This window comes from Syngnathus floridae, chromosome 18, assembly GCF_059516105.1.
Source record: "Syngnathus floridae isolate MCC-2025c chromosome 18, RoL_Sflo_1.0, whole genome shotgun sequence".
Classification (NCBI taxonomy): domain Eukaryota; kingdom Metazoa; phylum Chordata; class Actinopteri; order Syngnathiformes; family Syngnathidae; genus Syngnathus; species Syngnathus floridae.
This window is the reverse complement of record NC_142430.1, coordinates 7,142,242-7,167,753: the sequence shown is the minus strand read 5'-3', so window position 1 is coordinate 7,167,753 and position 25,512 is coordinate 7,142,242. Positions and strand designations below refer to the sequence as shown.

Below are 25,512 nucleotides of genomic sequence, written 5' to 3'. Positions count from 1 at the left end.
GCGTCACGTGTTTCGCCTCAAAGCGTGTTACAATGCGCGCTCCTGCTGGTTGGTGGACGCGCATCGTGGATCCAAACACGAGATACAAAAGCCCATCGCTGCTCGTTATTTCCGAACAAGTGTGGGATTCAGCCGGATCAGAACATTCTCCTGTGTGTTTTGGACTCCCGTGGAGGAGAAGTGCGTGCCTTCACCACCACGCACGAAGCATGTTTACATCCCCGCCTTTGTCTCACCCGAGACAAGACTGACAAGGGCGCTTTGAACTTTTTGGGGTGCTGCTTTATTATATTGCATCTCTCAGGGATGTCTTCTGCACGCGTGGATTACATCGCGCCGTGGTGGACTTACTGGCTGCACAATTTCCCGCACGTCAACCTGAGGTTGCAGCCCGTGGACAACAGCTTCAAGCCCGACGATGAGAACTACCAGCAGGTCAGTGCCGGGGTACCAGTAGAATATCCACACCCACAAACCGGACAGTACATTAGGTACACCTGTGCACATAGTAACGCTATTTTTTCCCCCCAGTTCAAAATTTAATCGTGATTTCCAACTTGCCATAAATTTAACATGTCCAATGCCTGAATGTAAAGTACCGGTATGAAATATGATCGTTATTCTCTGTAAAGAATCATATTTTGAGGGTATAAATATGAACAAAAACTCACCGAACTCTAATTTGAATCCCAATAAACAGACTGGTGTCCCTAATATTGTGTCTCGACTGGTATAATGCACATTGTATTGTATAATAGCCAAGGCAGTGCGCCATGTGACGTTATTGTTTTTTGTTTGACCTAATAAGGGCCCTCAATTCAATTTAAGAGGGGACAACATAGCAGAGGGTCACATGACTGCAGGGTTGCCTACCCATTGGTGTTAAAGTTGCTGGTCCACAAAAAGAAGATGTTAGGTGGACAGGTTGGAAGTCATTTGACTTCCCATTTAGTCAAGTTCCCAACAATGTTTTTTTTTTAATTAATGCAGTTTAGCTCACAGCTAACGAGCAAGGCATGATCCCACTACTACAGTGATCCCTCGCTACTTCACGTTTCGTTTATCATGGCTTCACGACATCGCAGATTTTTTTCCCCCAAATTAATAAAACATTTAAAATGCAAAATAAAACTTCTAAATTGAGGAAACATTTGTCTAACCTTTAGGACAATGTCGTATTGCTCCAAATGTTCGTTTCCATTCCTTTAGATGTCATTTTGATTTGTTTTGAAATCACTTTGAAATCACAATTGAATACACTTTTTAAATTCTTGATTCCTTGCGATTTCAGTTGGAAGGCCCTCGAGGAATAGGAACTAGGAATAGAATTTAAAATGAGATTAGAAACTTTATTTGAAGGCCAACCACGAGCCTTAGCATCTTTTTCTGTGGTGGCTACGAGGAGCAAAACAACACAGCCCTTCGACCTCCTGAGGCAAAACCAACAAAAAGGTCCACTCCATTGATGGGGGCAGGGTTGTATCTCTGCCTGTTCTTTTGTTGTAGACCCCCCCCCCCCCGAGGTCACAGTGTGTGGGTCGCGGGAGATTTGTCAACGTTCCTAGAAAGAATCTCCTTCCAAAAAAATTGTTAAATTACGCTTAACAAATTGTGTCGCATTGAAGCTAACATTTCCGACTTCCTTCCTCCCCCAACTCGAGCACGCTTGCTTCACTGGGACTTAATGGCATCCCGGCCGAGCGCACTGTGCCGGAAAAAAAAGACTCTCGTACCGTCCCTCCTCCCCCGAGGCATCGAGCGGAGCGTCGCAGAGGATGACGAGAGCTGAGACTGATGATTGGAGGAAGGGCAGGGGCAGTTTTCCTTCTAATGATGGCAGTTAGAGTCCATTTGTCACTCACTTGTAGTCGGAGCTTTACATCTCTTGTGGCCTATAGTGATGATGTCATACTGCTCTTTAAGAGACAAACAAAAAATGTGAGCCGATATTACCATCTAGCACTTTACTGGTGGCAACGAGGAAAGCCATTTTTTTCCGCCGTAGTATCGGTGGCTGGTATCGGGAGTCTCCATAAGTACCCGATATTGCATGACATTTTTAGGACAGCTAACTGCCCAATTTTATAATTACGTGAAATTGAATTTGGGGACTTTCCCGTGACTAAAAAAAAATAGGAGAGGGGAATTCCACAGCCGTGCTATGACCCGCTCGCCACCCGTTTAGCTCCTGTCACAGAGAGGGAATGTCACTGTCCACACTTGCTGCTCTTCTCGTCACAGATTTAGCACTGGTGTTATTCCACTTGCAAGCGACTTAAGCGGCGTAGCAGATGGCGTGCTTATGTATTGATGATCATCACTTCTTAAGTATTGATTTCACTAGCTTATTAAATGTGTGATACTAAAATACGTATGGTGTGGTGAAAGTTAACGGAAGGTCGGAATTCTTGTAAGTGCTCCATGCAGGATGGCGTCCGGGCCGTGTACGTCTCTGCACTCTGCTAGCACATCCTTTCCTGCTACATAATTTACAAGCCATTACAAGCTGGAGAAAAGAGCCGTTGCTAACATCAACGACTTGGGAATTGTCCTGCGAAAATAGTTCTTCTTCTTCTCCCGAACAACAACAAAGAGGATGTCAACTATTCTTTTGACAGCTGAGATCAGCTCCAAAGAGAGCTCCATCCCTTCCATTCCATCACATTCCCTTCTTTCTCCGCATCCCCTTGGCTGCGGGGAATCACAAGACGGCCATTGAAGCGGCCCCGTCACATGCTGCTCCATTTAAATAGACATTTCTGGTTCCCCTTTTCACTCGGCGAGCTGCGCGTTACCATGGCGATGCACTCAATGTTTAAACCAAAGTTCTCCTTCCACCCTAAATGCTTTTTTTAACCATCTTACAGTCTGCCTGCCCTCGTGTTTGTTTTATGGGTCTATCTAACCCGTTGCATGTTTGAGTTGGGCAAAGAGAAGCGGCGGTTAGACAGGCTAAAGTCCAGATGTCAAGCTGAGAGACTAATTTTAAACTACAAATAAAATTGAGATTTGATTATTTCCATTGAGGTGCATGCTGTCATATTTATTTAACGGGTCAATGTGACCCGCTGCATTGTTATGCAAATTGCAAATGCATTTTAATATATATATATTTATATATTCTCCGCCTCACAGTTAGGAAGGTGCGGGTTCGATTCCACCCTCCCTGTGTGGAGTTTGCATGTTCTCCCCGTGCCCGCGTGAGTTTTTTCCAGGCACTCCGGTTTCCTCCCAAAAACATACTTGGTAGGCCGACTGATAACTTGGTGTGAGTGCAAGTGCGAATGGTTGTTCGTCTCTGTGTGCCCTGCGATTGGCTGGCAACCAGTTCAGGGTGTCCCCCGATGCCTGCTAGGATAGCCTCCAGCACGCCCATGACCCCCGTGGGGACAAGAAAATGGATGCATGGATATTTATATATTCCGCACAAAAGGTTTTTATGGGTCAATTAGACCCACAATATAACACAAAGGGCGTTTAATTGATTTATGTTGAAAGTCGACGAGGTCGACATCATAGCCGTGAAATGAGACAGATGGAGCAGAAACGAGCTTCCGTGGTTCTTCTGCTCTCAAATCTCCTTGTCTTTTCTTTCTCACTTTCGGGTCGGCGTAATCCAGCGGATTCTCGCTATTTGGGGGTTTTAATCCCGCTCGACTCTTATACAGGATGCATGACACTCACCATGGGAACATATGGCTCGGCAAATAATGTTAGACGCACGAGAAAGGAAATGGAAGAAGGGCGGGGTGTGTGGGGGGGTGCTCAACCCATCTGCTCGCATTGGACGATCTATTTTCGTCCCGTCTTTCACAGAAGGTGGGACGAAGAGGAAGAGGAGGGTGTCGGCGGGGGGATTTGTAGGAAGAGCAGAGCTGCTGAAGAGCAGCGACTGCTCGCCAGCTGGAGGCGAAGATGCTGGCAGGGAAGATGAGAGCCCCCCCAGTAAGCACTTGGCCTTGTTTCTGGGAGCCCCCCTCAGATGTGGAGATGATCACGGCTGGCTGTCTTCCTCACTGATCATTACTGTAACTCACACAAAGAAATCCCGATAGATTTTTTACTGCCGCTGTATTCTTCCAACAAAAAAAATAAACCCAATCTTGATGACTTAATTAAAAACTTTTGATTTGAATGATGAACCAGGTTTGGTTTTTGGTCTCGTTCAGTCTCTGCTGTTTCTTGGCTGCGTGGCGGCGACGGCGCTGGGCGTCAACCTGCTGTGTTTGGCCGTCTACCTGAGCTGCCTGTGCTGCCGCCGCAAGGATGACGACGGCGACGAGGATACGAAGAAGCCGACGTCGTGCTGCGTCACCTGGTCGGCCGTTGCCGCGGGCCTCCTCACTTGGTACTTTATTCTATTTCCTCCTCGATTTACACTTCAAATGCGACGCACGCCCTTTTCTTTCCACGCTTCTCTCTTGCCCCTCGGGGTCATCGCAATAGACAGCCGGCGTCTCCTCGGTCGGATTAAAATTATGTTTAACCATACTGGACGCTTCATTAGGTACACCTCCGGAATCAACAATGGCAGCTGTGAGCTCACAGAATGAAAATATGTTTTGTTTTCACACAAAAGATGAGCGGCTCCATCATCCCGCTCGTTCTTTCTCGCTCTCTCTCTCTCTTTTGTCCGAAGTAGCTAATTGAAAGTTGTGCGGCGGAGGCCCCGCTCGAAACCATGTGACGGTCATGTTTCGTTCTTGCTTTGCGTTCTCAGATGTTTTTTTTTTTTTTGTCGTTTAATCCTGCCCTTCTACTTTTCTTTGTGACCTTTAAAGACACGGCATGTAAAAGCAGCGGCAGTAAATTATTCATCAATTTGCTGCTGGTAATTGCTGAGTTGCTTTGGCGCAGGAGTGTCAAACTCATTTTTGTCGCGGGCCGCAATTTATCATAGTTTCATTCGGATTTAAAAAAATGAATGGTAATAAAAAATGCTAGCAAAATCTCTATTTGTAAAAGTAATTTTAGTATTGACACATGAAGTTGATGCACAATTTGTCTTCACGGGCCACATAAAATAACACGGCGGGCCGTATCTGGCCCCCGGGCCTTATGTTTGACACCTATGTTTTTATTTTGTGTCCAAAACCAGGACAGTCTCCAAACAGCCCAGTAGCAGTTACGCTACTCATCAGTTCAACTGCCAGTTTGGGTCAAAACTTAAATATTTCATAAAGCCTCCCGAGTCGGTTCGTATTAGCCTGTCGCGAGTTTTTCCCGAAATTCTTTTTCTGCATTGTCATCCATCGCCGTGACAGTTGTGCACTGTCTGTGATGTTCTTTCTCTTTGGCTTAGACTCCGGCTAGGAAAGCACACACGAGGCAAAAAAAGTGGTGGATTAAGAAAAAAATCTTGAATAATGACTTTTGCCTGGAGTTAAGCCTGAGCATTTTTCGGATGTGCATAAAAGCAGATGAACAAAGGGGAAGCAATTCTTTATGGCTTTCATTTTCGACTCCAAAAATATTGTGATTTATTGATGTTACGTCCATCCGATATACAAATATAGTCATAATAAAAGCCATTGTGCTTGTCAATCCAAAATGACAAATAAAAACAGATCATTGTGTTTCTCTCGCAGCGTGGCCGTCGGCGTGGGTTTCTACGGCAACAGCGAAACCAACGACGGCATCTACCAGCTGACGTACTCGCTGTACAACGCTAACAACACGCTAGGCGGCGTGGACAACTTGGTAGGTGCAGCGTAGCCATTTTTTTCCAAATGAGAACTCTTAGAACCAAAACCCACCGACCCCCCCCACCCTTTTCCTTTTTTTTGTCAATGGAGCAAAAGCACAAAACAGCTTGTGTGAACTTCACCCGGCACATAATTGGATGTGACGTTCTTTATTTGGGAATCCCATGCTCAGTGCTTCCCTGAAGGGACGGCATCGCACGCACGCGGTCCATAGACTGTTAAGAAGTTCTTCTCGAGCGAGACAAAGAGCCCAGTGTGCCCCGGTTCCCCCCAGGAAACAAGAGGGGAACGGAGGCCGGACTTCTTTGTAGACCTGCTATGAAGGAGGCAAGACCTTGATTGGCCACAGTCTGGAAGATATGTTGATGAACTCTCTTGGAAGTGAAGGTGTGGGGGGGAGCATCCCTGGAAAATTTGAAAAAAATCAGCCCGGTTTCATCGATTGACTTGATGTTTCGGCTTTCTTTATCTTCTTTGTTTGTTTACGGCTTCTGGAGATAAAAATCACTCCCCCTAAATTGCTTTGCGCCCGGACCTGACACGCTGCCAATTATTGCTTCAATCACCACGTTCAGATGTTAATCCACTGGGAAACTTGGATCCATCCGCGAGAATCATGTTGTTGCTCTCCCTGATTGTCAAACACCTTTGTAATTTCTTGTACTATTTGCAATCGGACCGGCAACGATGAGTTTCGTTTCTTTTCGGGGCGGCGGAGGTATTATGGACCAGGCCAGTATGAATATAAATATAAAACTATTATAAATGCTAATACAAAATTAAAATATTTATATTTACGATTAAGCATGTGTTTCACACTCTCACCACGAGAGGGCGACAGCGCAATTCAAAACATCAGCCCACCATTAATTGAGATGATATGGCTCTTAAGAAAATGAGCGCTGAGAAGAATGACCATTTGTGTTTATTTATATTTACATCTATTTATTTTATAATTACACGACGAGAATAGCAAGTAATACCTCACACAACAATACGAGCGGCCTTTCCATTAGGCGCTAAGCACCCACAGCTGAAGGGGAGCGTTAAGTAGCCTTTTTAATTATCGCGTCTCGCCGTTTCCTCGTAAACAAGCGCTCCCTCCGAGCAAAGTCAGGCGTAATAATTAAAGTCCGGAAAGCGCTCGGGTCGAGTAAATTTGGTCATTTGCCGTCCTCCTTGAAAGGGTCATTAGCCGCCGGCACACGCCGGTAAACATCATATCAATCTCACCCCTGCTACATGTGGCCGGATAATGATGTCTGGTGAAGCAGCATGTGGCTCCAGGCGTGGACCATCCATCTTATCGTGGTGTTTTTTTTTTTTTTTTTTTACATCGTGAGCTGCAGGTGAGCACCACCATGAGCAACATGAAGAGCGGGCTACAACAGCACCTGGCCCGGCTGGACGAGATCTTCGCCACGCGCGGCGACTACGTGCAGACGCTGCAGTTCATGCAGCAGATGGCCGACAACGTCATCAAGCAGCTGGTGGGCCTGCCGGATTGGACCCAGGCCGACATGGACCTGGCGTCCGTGGCCAAAGTCTCAGCCAGCGTTGAGTACTACAGGTGGCTGGCCTACCTGCTGCTCCTCATCCTTGACCTCATCATCTGCCTGCTAGCTTGTCTGGGACTCGCCAAGCAGTCTCGCTGGCTGCTCACCACGTGAGTCCAACACTCGGATGGGCGAGTATTGGGTTGGTATTGGGTACTTATAGAAACCGCCGATACCACTTTTTGTTGTTTATAGTCTCCATCACTGTAGACAGAGGCAGCTAGCTCACACCCTTCACTTAGCCTCGAGTTAGCAGCGTGCCGAGTCACCGATGCGCAGCGCTCGCTTCCTTTGGGGAGAGAGTTCACAGGGGCGTGAAATCCACCGGAACGTCCGTCCATCCAGCCACGCATCCCCCTGTCGCCCTCAATCGCTCAACTACGCACGGCCTACTAACCACAACACAAACCGCCGCCACCCCACGTTTATCTCCAAGCCCCTTCGTCAAGGGAGGAATTCAACTCTCCAGCTAGCATCACCCAATTCCTCTCCAACGGTATCATTAGCACTCCATTGACCTCGAGTTATCCTCCGAAGGACTCGGGCTTCCTGTTTTAATGGTTCGTTCACTTACAATGAGCTCATCGTTTGTCCTTGAGGGTGCAGAGAACAGCTACATTCCTTTTTTTTTTATTATTATTATGGCTAGTGACATCACTGTTTTACCACCACAGGAAATGACCAAGTGCCAAATCTGAGCTTGATCTCGTAGATTTTTCTTCACTCTCATCATTTTCTCATTTTTGCTAGCTTCGTTAGTCCGCCCTACCTCGCTTTGAATCTATATATGTGTTTGAATGAATAATCAGGATGATGCTGTCCGGGGTGCTGACGTTGATACTCAGCTGGGCCTCGCTCGGAGCCGAATTGGCCGCCGCCGTGGTGAGTTTGCCCGGCATGCCATCTGTTTAAAGTTTATTTATTAGTTTTTTAAAAAAATGCAAATTGTTTGACTTTTAATTGGTGCCTGCGGGCAAATGCGGGATATACGCGTAACCACGGAAACGATGAGAAAAGGTCTCGTCAGTTGAAGCGTGAACGTTTAGCGCAGACGGCCACATCGCCGTGGGAGCGTGCTTATCTAGTCGACGTGCTAATTTTCGCTTTGCATGCTAGTCATGTAGCATGGTAATTAAGTGTCAATCTGAATAAGTTTTGAAAACATGCCAGGTAGAGAAGTCAGGCTTTCAGTTTTGACATTCTTTTTAGGGCACGAGCGACTTTTGCGTGGCGCCTGACAAGTTCATCATGAGTCAAATCAAAGGCGTCGTCGGCACAGGTACGGATAAAAATAACGCCGAGACAAAACCTCAAGTCGATAATGCTGACTCGTCATTTTGTTGCAGAAATCGTTCATTACTACATTTACTGCAACCAGACGCTGACCAACCCTTACCAGCAGGTACGCATCATAATAGTTAATCAATTTTTCTTTTTTAACAAATACTCTGTCTTGTTTGCAGCCTCTGACACTTTTCCAGAGATCTCTGACCACCATGCAGATCCAGATCCAGGGTTTACTGCAGTTTGCCGTGCCGCTCTTCCCCACAGCGGAGGTAACACACACAGAGGAACACACACACGTGCATATTTGGCACCGGCAGTGATGTTTTCCACCGCAGAGAGACCTCGTGGGCATCCAGCGTGTTCTCAACTCGTCCGAGGCCAGCCTGCACCAGCTGACAGCGTTGTTGGACTGCAGGGGGCTCAATAAGGTGCAACCATGCGAAAAACGAGGGAGGGTAACGCGGCAAACGTAACGGCACGATGCTTCCGCGTGTTTGCAGGACTACCTAGACGCCATGGTGGGCGTGTGTTATGATGGCGTGGAGGGCGTGCTCTACCTGTGCCTCTTCTCCGTGCTGACGGCTTGTGCCTTCACCATCATGCTCTGCGCCATCCCCAGAGCGTGGAGACAGATTGCAAACAGGTCAGTGTGATGTCCAAAGGTCAACGAGGTCAACATAGCAAATAATCCACCCCATCGCCCTCAGCGAGCAAGACTACGACGACATGGACGAGGAGGACCCCTTCAACCCGCGGCGGAACCGAATGGGCTCGCAGAACCGGAACCACACCACCGTGCACAGCTTCTGCAGCTATAGCAGCAGCATGGGCAGCCAGAACAGCCTGCAGCCCCCCGCCCCCCCGCTGTCCGGAACCCCCATGGGCGACTACATGTGAGCACGTCCAAACCGTTGATGATGGTGATGTTCTTTGACTTGGTGTTTTTCCCCCCTCAGGAACCAGACGGCTCTGTTCGGTGGGAATCCTCGCTTTGAGAACGTTCCGCTGATTGGACGAGGCTCGCCGCCACCCTCGGTAAATCGGGTCCCTTTTTCCGTGCAAGCGGACACTTGCAGATGGAGCGGAGGGGAAGTAACGTGGTTAAAATTTCATGGCAAGGTGAACATCGTTTAGCGTCAAACTCTCCTGGGAGACGACCACAATGTTTTTTTTTAACTTTTCACTCAGATATAGCAACATCGGTTCCGTTTTCTTATCCAGTCACGAAAAAGAAGTTCTTTTAATCTATTTCTTCGCAATCTGCTCTCTCTTCGCCATGCATTCTGCTTTGCTTCTCCAAACGATGCTTCTTTGTGCTTGTTGCTTTTTGGCTAACAGCTTCTTTTGCTTCTTTTTTTTTTTTTGCTTGTTCGTCCGTCATTTCTCTTCTTCTCCATTTTTTTCAATCAACTTTTGAAGATATACTCTCAGCCATGTAGAGTCCGAGTAAGTCTTGTTTACATTCTACTCTTCCATCCCTTCCTTCTCCCGCCCCCCCTTGCATGGCCACCGGGGGTCGCTGTACTATGCATGACGATCACACTTATTGCTATTTTGTTATTATATGAATAATATAATTTCCAGACTGATCGATCGTGACGCGCACTTCTCAGTTGAGCAGCAAGGCTTTCTACATGCTTTCCAATACAAATGTCGCCACCTGGTGGACGAATATACGAATGTGAAGCGCAAATTAGAATTATTATAAAATAATTGTGTTAATTTGTATTACCTTCAGCAGGTTCAACAAAGACAAAGCTATTATTTTTTAAGCTTTCACGACTAATAATAATATGTTTTATTTATTTAAAAAAGTTCAGTTTGTATTATTATAGCAAGTATATCCACTCATGGTGTCATTTTGTGTCCTGGTAGTATTCCCCCAGCATGAGGGCCACCTATCTGTCCATGACCGAGGAGCAGCGTCGGCATTTTGGCAACGACTTCCAAATGTGAAGTTGTAGACTTTTTCTTCAGGGAAGTGCCACCTTTGTGTTGTGAGCATGAAACTAAGGTGGGAACACAATTCATGGACGTTGAAACGTGAGGAAAGACACAAATGTGCACATTTTTGTCCCCCCCTCCAAAAAAATAAATAAAAGGCCAATCATGAACGGAAGCCTGAAGAGCTCAACATTTTTAATAACAAGCAAGGTGCATTAAAAAAGTAAAATTTTGACATGCTTTTTCCTCTCAGTTGTTAGAATATGTGTCTTTTAATTCTCTACACTCATCATGTGTGCAAACTGCCGGACACGACGTGTAGACGCTTGTAAATGATTTGTACAACTTATTTTTTTAATCCTTGTGCCATTTTTAAATATAATTTTATTTGTTTTTACTACTCACTGGAGGGCCATTAATGTATATTTTTCTTTGCATATCAACTAACTGCCCTTTTTGTATGACATCAGAAGCTGTTGTGCTGCTGCTTTTAACCACCACGTTCAGGTAAACGGCTTCTTGAAAGCGTTGGCTAATAAGAATTAACATGAGTAATAATAATAATAATTAATGCAGTTTTGTTTCAGCATGTCACACTGTGTTCAGGCACAACGCCTAATTCTGTGTGGGGCCAAAAAGATTTTGTGTCCATTTGTGTGTTAAATAAATATGTTTTTAGATACTGTGTGCGTGAAATTTCAGTTTGTCTTCTCAAAATTCTTAATAATTAAAGGCATAATAAGCCCGCAAAAATGATGCAATATGATTGCCACTAGGTGTCACTGTTGTTTATAATGTCCATGTCGCCAATGGCGACGTGCGCCTTCACTGAGACGCGCTCACGTGCATGCGCACGCACAGTCAGTAGTCAACACCAGTCAAGCAAAAGCAGGCAGGAGGCGAAGGTGAGCTCAACACCTGGTGCCGGGTCAACCAGCGGAGAGTCGCGTCTTGGACGACCGACTGGTTGCAGCGCGGGACGGACGCGAAGGAAGAAAGCTGAGTTCAAGCCAAAAGGAGGTCCGGGTGGGGCGCTGCAGGTGGAGGAGGAGGAGGGGGGTTGCATGGTGGTCGGGAATCCGGAGTGATGCACTCGAAGCTTGGCTGTGAGTGACGCGAAGTGAGCATGAAGGACACCGGAGAGTCGAAGGAGCACCAACTCACGGTGAGTTCATTAAGTCAAGTCAAGTTTATTTGTAACTATTGTAAGATGTTTTTTAAGCATACTTAGTGATTTTATAAAAAAATGAATTATAAACAATACAATTAAAATGAGAAAAATTATGAGGGAAATAATTAAAAATGAAACATCTGATCTGGATCTTCTGTTCATTTTAAGAAATTAATATGACGCAAAAATTTGCTCAATCTTGAGCTAATCAGAATACAACCGAATTTATTAATTTAATAATTTTGTCACTTTTTGCACAGTGGTCAAGATTTTATATACTTTCCCACATAGCCTTAGAAAAAATACAACAATAAAAAAAAAAATGCAGCACTTTGCATAAATACCAAAAATGCTTGTTGTCAACAACGCAAATAAATTGGAGCATGATTAATGGTAGGCGCAGCGGGCCGTGGCACCGCTGTGAATTATTAAAGCGCTTGTGTTAGCCGTAACTGAGCCTCTCTTGTCCCAACACACTTTCTACTGACCACAAGTGGAATGACGCCACATACGTATACAAACACACCGTGAATAAATAAATAGCCGTCTAATTTTAACTAACGTCATTCTAGCTCCCATTTGCTTCAATTGTTTTGTGAAATTGGAAACAATTGTGTATGAGTTGTGTTGGTTTACTTTTTTGGACTTACAAGAAATTTCCCATCATTGATTATTTGTGTGTGTTTAGGTGGCCTTGAGGATTCGGCCGCTCAGCGATGGCGAGCAGGAGGAGACTGCGACCATCGTGGCGCACAGGCTCGATGAACAGGTGAGAGCATTGAGTTTTGATGTGTGTGTGTGTGTGTGTGTGGAGGTCAGGAGGGTTTCTGCATGACGAAGAAGGCGTGGAGGTCATCTTACGTCAGGGTGCAAGGATAAGATGTCAGCCAAGACCTCAAATGTCACATTTGGTGATAAGTGAAAAATCATTTAGGATGTGAGTCTTTAAAACAAAATGGCCGACTTCCTGTGACTTTTTGGTTATGGCTTTTTAGGACTTTTTTGTGGGTCGACTTATAAAAAAAATAAAAAATGCAGTTCCTGAGTTCTCTCTTTCTAGAACTCATACGACGTCACAATTGGTGCCAAGTGACAAATCATGAGTCTTTAAAACAAAATGGCCGACTTCCTGTGACTTTTTGGCTTTTTAGGACTTTTTTGTGGGTCGACTTGTAAAAAAAAAAAAAATGTAGTTCCTGAGTTTTCTCTTTCTAGAACAGGCGACGTGAACTGCTACACTGTCATCACACAAAACCGGGGTGCCGTGTTGTGAATTTCACACTATCCCCCTGGTGGCCCTCGTTCAGGGTGCGAATGTAATGACTGCGGATGATGTGGCGGCGGTGCTAATAAGCATCGTGACTGGCGCGAGTAGCGTAATGGCGCCGGGCATGGCAACAGTTGACACGGTGATATCATCATCAGGGGCGTTTCCAAACCACCTAAGGGCTTTTGGCAAAAAAACTTGCTAGAAGCAGGCCGATTGGTACGATTCCTAAACTGTCATTGATATAAACAAATATCAGCTGTCCCTCGGCGCCCCCTTCAGTTTAGGCGCTTTTTTGGAGTCTTGGATAACATCATCATCTTGTGGCCTGAAGAGCTCTTCCAAAAAGGGATAATCTCACCTCCTCCCGGGATCAGGCCTGTTTGTTTGTCTACATCCTGGATTGTAATTCAATTAGAGTCAAGACCACGGACAACATAAGCACCATGACATCATCATCTGTACCATCAACAAAAACAACGACACGGGGGGATAAGAGAGCCCCCGTAGGTGCTGACTCGGCATATTCGCTTACGCCCTCATTAAAACCGCAAGATATGGAGAGGCTACTAAGTGGTGCGGATTAAGGGAATCCGTCGGTGGGCTTGGTATGAATATAGAGGGGAGGGTCACAAAAACAACGTTGGAGATCTATCGTGAAATGACTAAAATCGCAACGTTCAGTTGTGAAGCTCTTCTTCGTCTCTGGTGGGATTATACTGCCACCAAGTGGCCAATGTGTGCCCATGAGAAGGAGCAGCACAACGTGTAGTGAATTGATGCAAAAAAAAGACAATTATGCGGGAAGTTTACCGATCACGAGGCGGCTCAAGGTTGTGGACTTTGTACTAAATAAAACCCGACACCTCAGGTTTGTTTACAAAGTCCACGATGACCATATGGCGTGCAGGTAGCGCTCAGACAGATTAGGGTGGGGTGTGTGAAGGGGGGGTGGGGGTCGCCACTAGATCTTGCTGTCTTGGCAGAGAGCACAACGACGAGATGAGCTGATTGGAACGTCTTGCGGCTCAGGTTAATTAAGCTGCCTTGCCAGCTGCTCTCACCAAATCGACGCTCGCTGAGCAACAGTTGAGATGTAGTAGTCGCAAAGATTTATGAATGAGGTCGTATAAAATGTATTTGGGGTGTTGAGACGTGCACAATTGTATGTTTGAGATGACAAACCACATGCTGCTTCACCAAAGACGTGATGAAATGATCACATATGTGTTTGTAGTGTTTTGGAAAGCTTGTCAAACTGGTCTTCAGGCTTTGATAGAGGCACGGAGTGGGGGGAGGCTTTATGGCCCGGGCCTTGTCGCCATGGAGACACCCAGACAAGGTCAGGGCCATTGTTTGTGGGGGTTTTTCTTTTCCCTGACACTCGGCATGCCTCCTCACGTGAGAAAAAGGTGATGATGCTATTATCATTTATTATTGTTATTTTATATTTGCATCATTTTTGCATTTTTTATCAATTATTTTTATTTATGTTACTTGTTTTTGTTATTTATTACACTTATATCTATATATTTTTTTATTTTTTATTTACCCCCTCTCCCAATACTGCTCATTTGATCTTTCATTCTATTTCTTGTATTATCTTTTTTTTTAAAATAACAAGAGGGAGATTATGATGCTATTTTTATTTATTAGTGTTATTTTATATTTGCGTAATTTTTTTGTTAATTATTTTATTTATGTTACTTGTTTTTGTTATTTATTACATTTATATATTTTTGTATTGTTTTTTATTTACCCCCTCTCCCAATACTGCTCATTTGATCTTTTATTCTATTTCTTGTATCATCATATTATTTTTTAAAATAACAAAATTTGCTTGGGATAGAGCAGCCATTATGGCTGATGATCCATCATTATCTTTTCAAAGTGAGAAGTTCATCATGGTGGATAATGGACACTCTCGTTTTGACAACAAAAGAGCTTCTCAAGGCAGAGTCGTTAAGAAAAGAAGAAATCTTCAGGTGGCACAACTTGACTTTTGGTGACCTAGTTCAAAAAATTCCCGTTAATGGTGAGAAAAGAAAACTTATTCTGGCTTTTTTTTTTTTTTATTAAATGAGATGATGTGGTTGCACAAGTGTGCACACCCTCTCGTGACAGAATGGATTGAAAACCTCGCCCGGTTGTTTCAAGCATTTTATACGGCTCAACCAGCGAGAGTGGGAGGGGGGAGCCGAGTGGGACCCTGAAGGGGGCTCAGGAGTGTAGTGGCACTCTCATCGAACACAAACTTCAGCCCTCATGACGGATGAGGAGCATGGCAATTATCACGATGAGTTCTTCCTCTCATGAAAATTTTTCACAATGTCACCTTGGTCTCGTTGAGTCGTGCGCCGTGTGTGCCAAGGCAGACAGACTTCTTATATAACAGCGGCCAGACGACACTTCACCTGTAAGAAGATCCAGCCTGGCATTGGCGGGGGCACACCGAGGGCAGCTGGCAGATAAGCGATAACTTTCCGACGCTTTGGTTGCATTTCGGAAAAAGGTGGACGATGACGAATGTTCTCCCTTTTGTTTTTGCGTGGATTATCTTTAAGAATAAAAAAAAAAGCTTTTCCTAATCGTCTTATAATCGTCTTCGAGGTATCGCTGCAGTTCTAACACAATTATCTTGAAATTCCAATTTTACATTTCATAGAAAACACGCCGTCTCCACGGTGACAAACGGACGTGGCGTGCGCACATACATACAAAAGCGCTTGTCTTAATCTTGCCGGCACACGCTGGTAAAAGCCGACGACCCCGTGACCTCGGAGGACGGTGTCATAAAGAGGACACACAAATGCGAGCAATAAATTTAATGACGTACAGTGATTTTGCGCGTGAAAGAACGTTATCTCGGTAATCGTTGACTGAATCCACTAGGAGTCATTTTCCCTTTCCCTTGGTGGGCGGAGCCTCTGCAGCTTCTGTAACTCAAAAAACGATAGATGGGAGGAGACGTGTTATCACCCCGACACCCTCCTCGTTCATACAAGGAGCCTGGGAGTTAAATTTGGAACCATTGCATCATCACTCCTCTGGGTGTGTGTGTGTTACCAAAACAACCGCATTGTAAAGCAAAACGGTCTATAGGAGCCATGCCTGAAGTCAGCCATTTTGTTTAAAAACATTTTGGGGTCTATTGCAAGTAAACCCACACCAAAAAAAAGAATATGTCCAAAATATGTATTTTTTAATTGTTATTTTATTCATATATATTAATATAAGTATCATATATTGTGTTCTTGTTATTATTTATACATTTATTAAAATTTGTAGCTTAGAAAAACCTGTTTTAGCCACCCATTTCATTTCTCAAGTCAGCCATTTTGTTTAGAAGCATTTTGTTGTCTGTTGCGAGTCAACCCACCAAAATTTTTTTTGAAAAATGTTTGGCTTGTTTTATTTCTCCATTTACTCCTCAAATTAGATGGTAATCCTGATGGACCCCATGGAGGATCCCGATGATGTCCTGCGGGCCAACCGATCCAGGGAAAAGACATACGTTTTTGATGTTGCCTTTGATTACTCGACCAGTCAAGTGAGTCCAAAAAATAACCCAAAAGAAAAGTTTTTGCTGTATTGAAAAATTCGCTCCACGTGTAGGAGGAGGTCTACCGCGCCACCACCAAGGGTCTGATCGAGGGCCTCATTTCAGGCTACAACGCCACCGTGTTCGCCTACGGACCCACAGGTTAGTGCTAGAAAGAGGATGGATTCTTGGATAGAAAAATATACTTTTTTTGTGGGTCCTGTCCAGGTTGCGGGAAAACATACACAATGCTGGGTACCGACAAGGAGCCCGGCATCTACGTCCGAACCCTCAACGACCTCTTCCGGGCCATTGAGGAAACCAGCGACGACATGATGTACAGCGTCTCCATGTCTTATCTGGAGGTGGGATTAATGTCACTTTTAATTCACACAAATTGATAAAGCGGTACGTCCCAATACTTTTGTAGAAGGCTGTGTGTCATTTTTCCGTGAACAGATGATTACTCCCATCGAGTGGAGTCTTCTCGGCATCTGACGTTATTGAAGCTGCCGTGCGGCAAAGTGGGTTATAAAAAAAAAAAAAAATCGGCTGGCGGATGATTCTAGAAGCTGTTTCTAGGCAGTAAAGAGCTTGAAAGCTTTTTTACAGCCTCCACACATAAATGCAAATATATATCTATAGTCACACCATTTTTATATAGGAGTTGGAAAAAAAAAAAAAATGAACTACGTATGATTGTAGATCTACAACGAGATGATAAGAGACCTGCTCAACCCATCTTCAGGCTTCCTGGACCTCAGAGAGGATTCCAAAGGCGAGATTCAGGTGGCGGGCATCACCGAAGTGTCCACCATTAACGCTCAGGAGGTCATTCCCGTTCTTTTCACACACCGCACAATTTGTGGAATTTCACAAGTGTGTGTGTTTGTGTCACAGATTATGGAGCTCCTGATGAAGGGGAACAAGCAGCGTACGCAGGAGCCCACGGCGGCCAACCAGACGTCGTCACGCTCTCACGCCGTGCTGCAGGTGGCCGTCAAGCAGCAGAGTCGCTGCCGGGACGTTCTGCAGGAGGTCCGCTTTGCTCGACTCTTCATGATCGACCTGGCCGGCTCTGAGCGAGCAGCTCAGGTGTGTGGATGGTGTATGTGTTAGGGTTTTTTTTCTACGCTGACTCACATCCGCCTGTCAATCAGACCCAGAATCGAGGTCAGAGGTTAAAAGAGGGCGCCCACATCAACCGCTCCCTCTTGGCGTTGGGTAACTGCATCAACGCGTTGAGTGACAAGAACGGTAACAAGTACGTCAACTATCGAGACAGCAAGCTCACCAGACTGCTTAAGGTATTGATTATGATGGAGGCATCTTGGAGGGGGGGGGGGGCTTCTGTGATTGATGATGTCTTTGATTGACAGGACTCGTTGGGGGGCAATAGCCGAACCGTCATGATTGCCCACATCAGTCCCGCCTCGGTAGCTTTTGAGGAGTCCCGCAACACGCTGACATACGCCGACCGAGCCAAAAGTATTCGCACGCGGGTGAGCTGACAAAATGGAAATATAGTTTTTAAAATTTTAGCAATAGCGCCCTCTATTGGTCTGCTTTGAAAAACAAGTTGATTGCACTGTTGTGAATTAAATTAAATTAAATTAAATTAAATTAAATTAAAATCTGATGGTTTTGTGTGCCCCAGGTGAAGAAGAACCTGATCAACGTGTCCTACCACATTGCTCAGTACACCAACATCATCTCGGACCTTCGCTGCGAGATCGAGAGACTCAAAAAAAAGATGGCCGACCAGGCGAGCCGCCAGCTCACCTCCGAGAGGACCGACATCCGTAACGTGCAAGGTGAAGCTGCTCAATCTCCTCTTATCAGAAAACAAGTTTGGATTTAATGTTCCAGTTCTCTCACAGCCGAGGTCCAGGCACATGCCTGCCAGCAGAGTCGGGCAGAAATGGACCAGCTGAGGGAGCAGCTCCTGGAGGCCTTCCGCCAGCAGATGGATATCCGCAGAAACCTAATGGAGCTGGAGACCAGCAACACAGAGATCCAGATGGACACCTCCAAGCAGCTGCTCACCATTGCAGAGTAAGATTTTCCTGAACTAAAAAAAAAACGCTGCAGAGAATTCCTCACCTATTCCGTCTTGTCTTCAGCTGGGAGCATGAACGCAGCAGGCGACGACGGAAGTGGAGAGCGGAAAAGCGAAAGGAAAGCGTCAGCAAGGACGACAGCGAGAAGGAGTCCGACTCACCGGAGTCTCCGCCGGATGTCACTGAGACAGAGGAGGTGGCCATAGCCAAAGAGAACCTGGTGGCCCTCATGACGGAGCAGAAGAAGCTCCACAAACAAAAGGTCTTCAAAACATCTCCTTTTTTTTTTCTTGCATTCAAATCAATTATTTATTTATTTAATGGCCGATTTTTTTTTTTTTTGTCGAAAGGCGCAACTGGAGCGCCGCTTCCTGGAGCTCCGCGACCAGGCCCGACAACTGGAGGAACTGCTACCCCGACGGGTGAGCTCGGAGGAGCAGCGCGAAGTGCTTGGCCTCCTGTGCAAGGTCCACGAGTTGGAGATCGAGAACGCCGAGTTACAATCGCACGCTCTGCTGAAGGACAATGTGATCCGGCAGAAGAATTTTGTGGTCCGCCGCTTTGAGATGCATCGGCACCTTTGCGACGAGCTCATCCAACAGCAGCGGCAGTTCATTGATGGTTAGTACCAACCGCTATCTCGACTGGTTAAGGTCTACTGACTGACCCGTGTTGTCTTTCTAGAGCACAGTCTGCTATTGCCGCCCCAACTACAGGAGCTCTATGATATGTATGCCAGAGAACGAGATGAGAGGAAACTGGATCGTGCTGCGGCTCTTGAGAACGTCACCACGAGCCACACCATTAAGGTACATCCAAAAACTGAAAAGAAAAAAAAAAGTCCTGACGCAAGAGTCACTATAATAATAATAATTTGAAGGATACCCCACTTCTCCAGGGGGGCTCCCTACCCAAGATCGGCCTGGTTCCTCAGGCTCGTGACACCGTTCAAGACGTGGACTCAGACCAGGATTGCGTCCACCCCGACGAAAGACACGTCAAACTTCGTCGCCACACGTTGCCCCCCATTCTGCCTGAAACTGAACAGTGAGGACTTGTGGACAATGGTAACAAGGTATCGGGATTTTGATGTTTTTTCTTTTCCGGTGTCAGGGATAGCGAGAGAGTTTTCAAAAACATCGCTCATGCACGCCACATGAAAATATCAGCCGTGATGACCCCTCCTCCCATACACATCAACGGGAAGGGCAACAGAGAGGTGAGTGAGAGGAGATGGGTAACAAGTTGTTGTTTGAACTCAACGGCGCCATCTGTCGGCGCAGTTGCAGCCGCTGGTGCCGGTCAGCTCGCTGAGCTACTCTCACCTCAGCCACAGCGTTAGCAGCCAGCTGGATTCATCTCCGGAGAGCAGCGAGGCGGGTGTTGACGCCCCGCTTTCACGAAATGGTAAGTCACCAGGTGAAGTTTCAAAAACAATCCCAACAACCTTTTACTTTTTGAAGAGAGGCAGCGGATCCTCAAAGGTGTCCAGAATATTTCGGTGAAGGCGGCGCGGCGGCGCTGCAAAGCTCGCGAGGTGGAGGCCTTGCGCTTGCCGCCCGCCCCCTCCCCCATGGAGCGTGCCACGCAGAAGAGCAGCCTCTTTGGAGGCGACACGGCCCCCAGGGGTCTGCCGGTGCGGCGTGGCAGACAGCCCAGCCCAGAGCTCCGGCACGCCACCTCCGACGACAACCTCTCCAGCAGCACCGGCGAGGGGCCCGGCCTCCAGACCACCTGGACACGGCACCACAAACTCACCGGCAAAAACCAAACACCGCGAGACTCCGACTTTGAGGCGCGCCGTAAGAAGAGGCGGTCACGCTCTTTTGAGGTCACCGGACAAGCAGTGAGTGAATGCAGCAAACATACAAATATAAATATATGCCCATAAACATGATCCTTTTCTCACAGGTGCCTCAATCCAAAACGGCGGCAAGATTCCGCCCCTTGGACAGCACGTCAGATGCTCACCTCCACGTCAGTGGTCAGTCACAGGTTCCCGTGCTCCGCCCCCAGTTCAGAGTCCCGCCTCTTGCCAAAGTCAGGGTACCAAATGGCAGCCAGCAAGCAGGTACGGCGACAGTAACCATGACGTTAAAAGTGGTTTTTAAGAACGTCCTTCCTGTGCAGGCCCAAATTCGGAGATCCCTGCAGTCCAGACAAATAACCTGAAGCGCATCCCCTTTTTGCGGCAACCTCAGCCGCCCCTCTACATCACCACCACCACCAGCACCGCAATAGGGAGCCAGCAGCGACCACGCCGACACTAAGCGTTATTTTCACTTGAACAATGCGAGATGCACAAACCAGGAAGTCTGGATGGTGACAGAGAACGCATCATCCTGCCTACAGACACCAAAGATCATTACGCGTCCATTTTGTGTCTTGTTGTCTTCATGTGTTCAAAAAAGAAAAAAAATTGTGTTTCTTTATTGTCACAATTGCAGGACTTCTTTAGAGTCTTCAGTGAATGGGCTCTCGGGGAGAGGCGTTAATTACTATTCGATTGTGCTGTCTCAGTTATTGTGTTTTCGTTTTAATTTATTTATTCATTTTCATTCTTTAACAGTTGCCTTGCTGTTTTTATTTCATTTCCATTTTCTGTGCTTTCTTTTGTACATTTTTTAATGACTACCAAAATAAATTGGGGAGGAAAAAAAACGTTTAACATTCTACTTTATTTTATTCTGCTTTATTTAGCCTTAAAATGTAGGTCAGTGACAAAAGAGGAAATGTGTGACATTATAAAACAAATACTGGGTGCTGCTCGAAAAATAAGGATATGATCTTCTTCTAATAATAATATTAATAATTTATTTTTTTAAAAATCATTGTTTATTATATGTTCAATATAATCAATATTTATTGCGCTATATACGTTTTAACTTTGTTTATATTTTTTGAGCCAATCGCAAGCCACTTTCTAAATGACTGACGTGTCAAACAGCCAATGAGCGTCGAGATTAAGCGTATCCGGGAGTGGAGCAAATAGAGCTGATTTGCAACCCGCCGACGAGGCAGCAAAGAAGAAAGCAAAATGTCGCTTGACTCGACCAGGACCGTTCTAGGATCAGTGCGTTCTTAAACGAGAAAGTCGGTGAGTGGAACTACCGTCACTGACTGGTAGAGCGATGGTGCACGTCCAGTTTTTCAGACCACGTTCAGAACCACCAAACGCTGCTCAGGAACGATTCTGTCCGTACCATAGTACCAAATAAAACAACGCGCAGGTGGCAGCCATTTTGAAATGCTTCGAAAGTGGAAACGATAAAAAGCCAGGATATGTTTTTCTGTTTTTCCCGTGACATCATTCACTTTTAAACCACAGATGACGTGTGCCTATGTACACACATGCATGAGAGAAAGTGTGAAATAAAGTACGTTTGAGCAGGAGTAATTAGATCTTGGATCATTTGCAGGACAATTACCTGAGAAAGTTCAAAGGTCATATCAGTTTCTTCTGCTAATAAACCGTTTCCCTATGATGTCATTCACAACCATGGTGGAGGTCGATGTTTTGTTTTGCAAAAGAACTTCTGTTGAATGCGTGATCACCCAGGGTTGTATAATGTTTACAATATGCACTTTATCTTCCAGGAAGCATCTGCTCATACCCAAATTGACGATGAACCTCCTCCAAATATAACAAGAGAGTAAACATTTAAACCGCAAGCTACTTACTATCTGATCCACTGATTCAGTGACAAGATGGAGCAATCTACAAGGGTGGTGGGCCTGGATGCTCAGGGCAACATGCTTTTCACTATGGTGAAGCCAGTCATGGGAATATTTCAAGTGTCCTCAGACCAAATGATGACCCAGGGAGGGATGGGTCTGCAGAGTTTACCTGAAAATACGCTGGTCCTACCTCCTCCACAAGATCAGGTCCCATTGGAGACCACCCAGGTGGAGATGCATGCCATCCAGCCTCATCTCCAGACTCAGATGCAGGTGTCTGCCACATTACAGACTGAGGAAGCCATCCACAGTCAGCCACAGAACTCCAGCACCACTTCAGAGTTCTCCACACAGATGCCCTTTGCGGAGGTGTCATCACTCCTGGATCCCAACATGAAAGGATCCAAGGCTAGTAAGTGGCTCCTCAGAAAATCTTCTGATTAAAATGACCCCTTAGTCACAATCCTTCAATTTCAGGGAAACATCTCATCTCCTACGATGAGATCAAGCGCCGTCTCCAGGCTCCGGAGAAGATGTCCCTGCGCTCGTTGGCCGCCTACACGCGAGTGAGCCGAGGTCCGGCTAGCAAGAAGACGCTGCTGGAGTCCCTGAGCGTCCTTGGCCTCACACCTAGCACGACTACCTCTGTTTCCTCATCCTTCTCCAAACTCACAGAAGGTGAAAAGATGAAATTGGTAGATGACGTGGAGGAAACACGCCTTGACTCTGTGTATTTGTCATCAGGTGACACCAGAGCATTGTGTGACGACATGAAGGACTTCTCCCATGACTACATTGACTACGGCAACATGGCCAAACAGCTCATCCCTGAAACAAACACAGTCCAACACTGGTCCAAAATCATCGAGACCAAGTAATTATTTTCAGCCGCTGATATTTTGAAACGGAATAGGAAAGTACCGGAAGTATCTTGTCTCCATGCAGGAATCACCTGGAGGACATGCGTAAATGTTTCAAGGACCCGGTCAACAGCGGCGCCTTCGACAGCGCGACGCACGGCCTCGGTTTGGGAATGCTGGACGTTGCCCTGGACATGATCGTCACGGCAATCAAACATCAGATCCGGATCCTCTCCGGTGCCGCCGCCGAGCATCCGGAGTCTGCCGCGCCCACTCACCGCATCCGCCGGCGACAACGCCGGTGTCACAAGACGAGCCTCGCCGTCAAGGAGCAAGGGAAGGTCATCTCAAAAAGCAAAGGGCGAACCAGAGGAAAGAAGAAGGTCCAGCCGGAAAATACAGCCGAGGTGGAGCCCTGCAAGACGGACGGCATGCAAGGCAACGTGCTAACTTTGGTGTCTGTGGGCTATGAGACTGTTTCCACCGGTCTTGGTGGCTCCACACCGTCTTGACATGTGTTTACATTGATCAGATTGTGCTCAGGAAGGACCAAAAAATATCTGTAGTATTTGTATTTACTGTATGTTCAAATCCAGGTCTCTCTCTGTGTATTAACAATTAGTAGCAAACCATAAAGATATTCTTGTAATATATATATATATTTTTTTTATTTGCATGACATGGTTCCTCTCACGTTGCCCAGAAGTGTCCAAAGCACCATGGGGAGGTTTTAGGCCTGTCAAAATACCAGCAGCCAAGCTGCTAATACCTCAACCATACACGCACATCGTGCACAGATGGTAAAAGAGGAGCTTTGAGTGGGGCGGGGATTTGCATTAAACCCAACAGGACTGAACGAGGCGTCGCGGAACGCCAAACGCTTTTCAAGCAGGGCTGGAAACGTTACGAGGGAGATTGGAATAACAAAAAGCCACGATGGGACATTCCACCATGCCGCTCACATTTACGTACCAGTGTGCGAACAGGGATCAACACAAAAGCGGTCGTCTGCAACCCTCCACGCCGAACGGTGAGTGTGGTCCTTAATGTTTGACATAATTTGTCTCTCAGAGGGCAAATAAATGGATTTTTCATCCTCCCCTGCCATAGAGAACCTGAACAACGCATTGGGTGCCATCAGGGTGCTGGGTTTCGAACGGATTGAAGCTGAGCTGAAGCCTCACTTGTGCACAGTGCTGGTGAACATCCAGGAGAGGAGTGAGTCTTGACACAAATTTAAAATGTTAGTTCATTCAGCACAATAAGATTTAACACGTCATCGGTCCAGACAAAGGCGCCGCCGAGCAAGTCGTGATCAGCGGGATTCTTCCGGTTTTGGCGCTGTTGCTCAGGGAAAGAGGGCCCCTGGCGCTGCTAACCGCGCAACTGGTAGCTGAACTTGCCAAGGAATGTAAGTGTCTATTCACGAGACGAGCACCAATTTATCTAGTACCACTTCTTGGTATAATGTGGTTTTTGGGGACATTTAAATGGACATTTTCTTTCATTTATATCAAGCGGTGATACGGAAAGGTTTTGGAGATGCTGGTCTGGTTACGGCTCTGCTGTCCGTGCTGACCGGTGCGGACCAGGATCTTCTGAGGCATGCGGTCCAGGCCATCACTCGCATGTCTTTTGACAGCTGTGAGTATGGAGAGTAAAGAGTAGACTGAGAGGATAAATATATTTTTATTCTGTTTCTCATCAGGTAAGCATCAGAAATTGTTACTTCGCAAAGGGGCGGTACCTCGTCTGGTCGCTGTCCTCCTGCGATTCCCCGGCAACGAGGCTTTAGAGGAGGTATGCCTCCGGGCCTTGTGCAACCTCAGTGGCATGAGCATAGCAGAGGAGGCCAGTGTTGTGTGGGAGAGAAGCACACCAGCCCAACCACAGGAATGCATCTTTCGTGGCGTGGCACCACCACACAAGTGCGGCTTCGTGACCTCGGTGACCGTGGTGCGTGTGTGTCAATGGGCGCCGGGGCAGTACGCCATCGGCGTGGAGCTGGTGCAACGTTGTTCCGCCTCCTTCTTGAACTTTCACAAAAACAAGAGGCCCACTCGATGGCTCCCTTTCTTTATCTTTGGGAGATGTTCCAAAATGGCAAACAGGAACAGTTTGAGACGGTCCAGTCTGAAGACACTAGTTTTCAACACCTTCCTCTAGATTTGAACTTTGAGGTTTTTTTTTTTTTTTGCTCAAAGTGGACTTTTACAAGAGTTTACAATAATGTAAAGGCAGCTTATACTCAGTAGTACCCCACATTGTTTTTATATGTTTCAAAAAATAAAAAAATCCTTTATTATATTAATAGTTTGAATTTTTTAAAGTGCATGTGTCAAAGGTAGGAAATGTGGATGATTTTGTTCAGAAAATCTTGATGAAACTGCAGCTCAGCATCCTCGTGTTTGATTTTATGAATGTATAAATGTGTCAAGAATTT

General features: G+C 46.1%; 4 protein-coding genes across 7 annotated transcripts; all 4 read left to right on the top strand.

Annotated features, from left to right (window-relative positions):
- Positions 1 to 15: 15 nt before the first annotated feature.
- On the top strand, positions 16 to 11,177 carry LOC148382700 (protein tweety homolog 2-like). 2 transcript variants are annotated; one of them, XM_088360619.1, is made up of 14 exons: positions 16 to 435; positions 4,170 to 4,348; positions 5,589 to 5,700; positions 7,055 to 7,371; positions 8,071 to 8,143; positions 8,471 to 8,540; positions 8,608 to 8,663; positions 8,725 to 8,817; positions 8,884 to 8,976; positions 9,049 to 9,191; positions 9,256 to 9,441; positions 9,505 to 9,583; positions 9,968 to 9,994; positions 10,424 to 11,177. In XM_088360619.1, the coding sequence occupies exons 1-14, from the start codon at positions 307 to 309 to the stop codon at positions 10,502 to 10,504; spliced, it is 1,638 nt and encodes a 545-aa protein (XP_088216745.1). In that variant the 5' UTR covers positions 16 to 306; the 3' UTR covers positions 10,505 to 11,177. The 2 variants fall into 2 exon arrangements, with proteins under 2 accessions (XP_088216745.1, XP_088216748.1); XM_088360622.1 differs by lacking the exon at positions 9,968 to 9,994 and having other exon boundaries at positions 17 to 435.
- A 188-nt stretch (positions 11,178 to 11,365) lies between these two features.
- On the top strand, positions 11,366 to 21,206 carry kif19 (kinesin family member 19). 3 transcript variants are annotated; one of them, XM_088359962.1, is made up of 20 exons: positions 11,366 to 11,657; positions 12,352 to 12,432; positions 16,370 to 16,480; positions 16,546 to 16,633; positions 16,700 to 16,836; positions 17,177 to 17,302; positions 17,372 to 17,566; positions 17,632 to 17,778; positions 17,851 to 17,973; positions 18,129 to 18,285; positions 18,352 to 18,526; positions 18,595 to 18,793; positions 18,882 to 19,152; positions 19,216 to 19,340; positions 19,430 to 19,578; positions 19,645 to 19,750; positions 19,815 to 19,938; positions 19,995 to 20,377; positions 20,443 to 20,602; positions 20,662 to 21,206. In XM_088359962.1, exons 1-20 carry the CDS (start codon positions 11,619 to 11,621, stop codon positions 20,799 to 20,801), a joined length of 3,036 nt encoding a protein of 1,011 aa, XP_088216088.1. In that variant the 5' UTR covers positions 11,366 to 11,618; the 3' UTR covers positions 20,802 to 21,206. The 3 variants fall into 3 exon arrangements, with proteins under 3 accessions (XP_088216088.1, XP_088216087.1, XP_088216086.1); XM_088359961.1 differs by having other exon boundaries at positions 17,177 to 17,566; positions 19,995 to 20,362; XM_088359960.1 differs by having other exon boundaries at positions 17,177 to 17,566.
- A 283-nt stretch (positions 21,207 to 21,489) lies between these two features.
- On the top strand, positions 21,490 to 23,720 carry LOC148382698 (uncharacterized). The gene is made up of 5 exons (XM_088360747.1): positions 21,490 to 21,628; positions 22,129 to 22,621; positions 22,687 to 22,887; positions 22,954 to 23,083; positions 23,155 to 23,720. Exons 2-5 carry the CDS (start codon positions 22,240 to 22,242, stop codon positions 23,579 to 23,581), a joined length of 1,140 nt encoding a protein of 379 aa, XP_088216873.1. The 5' UTR covers positions 21,490 to 21,628; positions 22,129 to 22,239; the 3' UTR covers positions 23,582 to 23,720.
- Positions 23,721 to 23,848: 128 nt separating this feature from the next.
- On the top strand, positions 23,849 to 25,376 carry LOC148382697 (rap1 GTPase-GDP dissociation stimulator 1-A). The gene is made up of 5 exons (XM_088360748.1): positions 23,849 to 24,099; positions 24,180 to 24,287; positions 24,358 to 24,480; positions 24,588 to 24,713; positions 24,778 to 25,376. Exons 1-5 carry the CDS (start codon positions 24,006 to 24,008, stop codon positions 25,233 to 25,235), a joined length of 909 nt encoding a protein of 302 aa, XP_088216874.1. The 5' UTR covers positions 23,849 to 24,005; the 3' UTR covers positions 25,236 to 25,376.
- Positions 25,377 to 25,512: the final 136 nt, after the last annotated feature.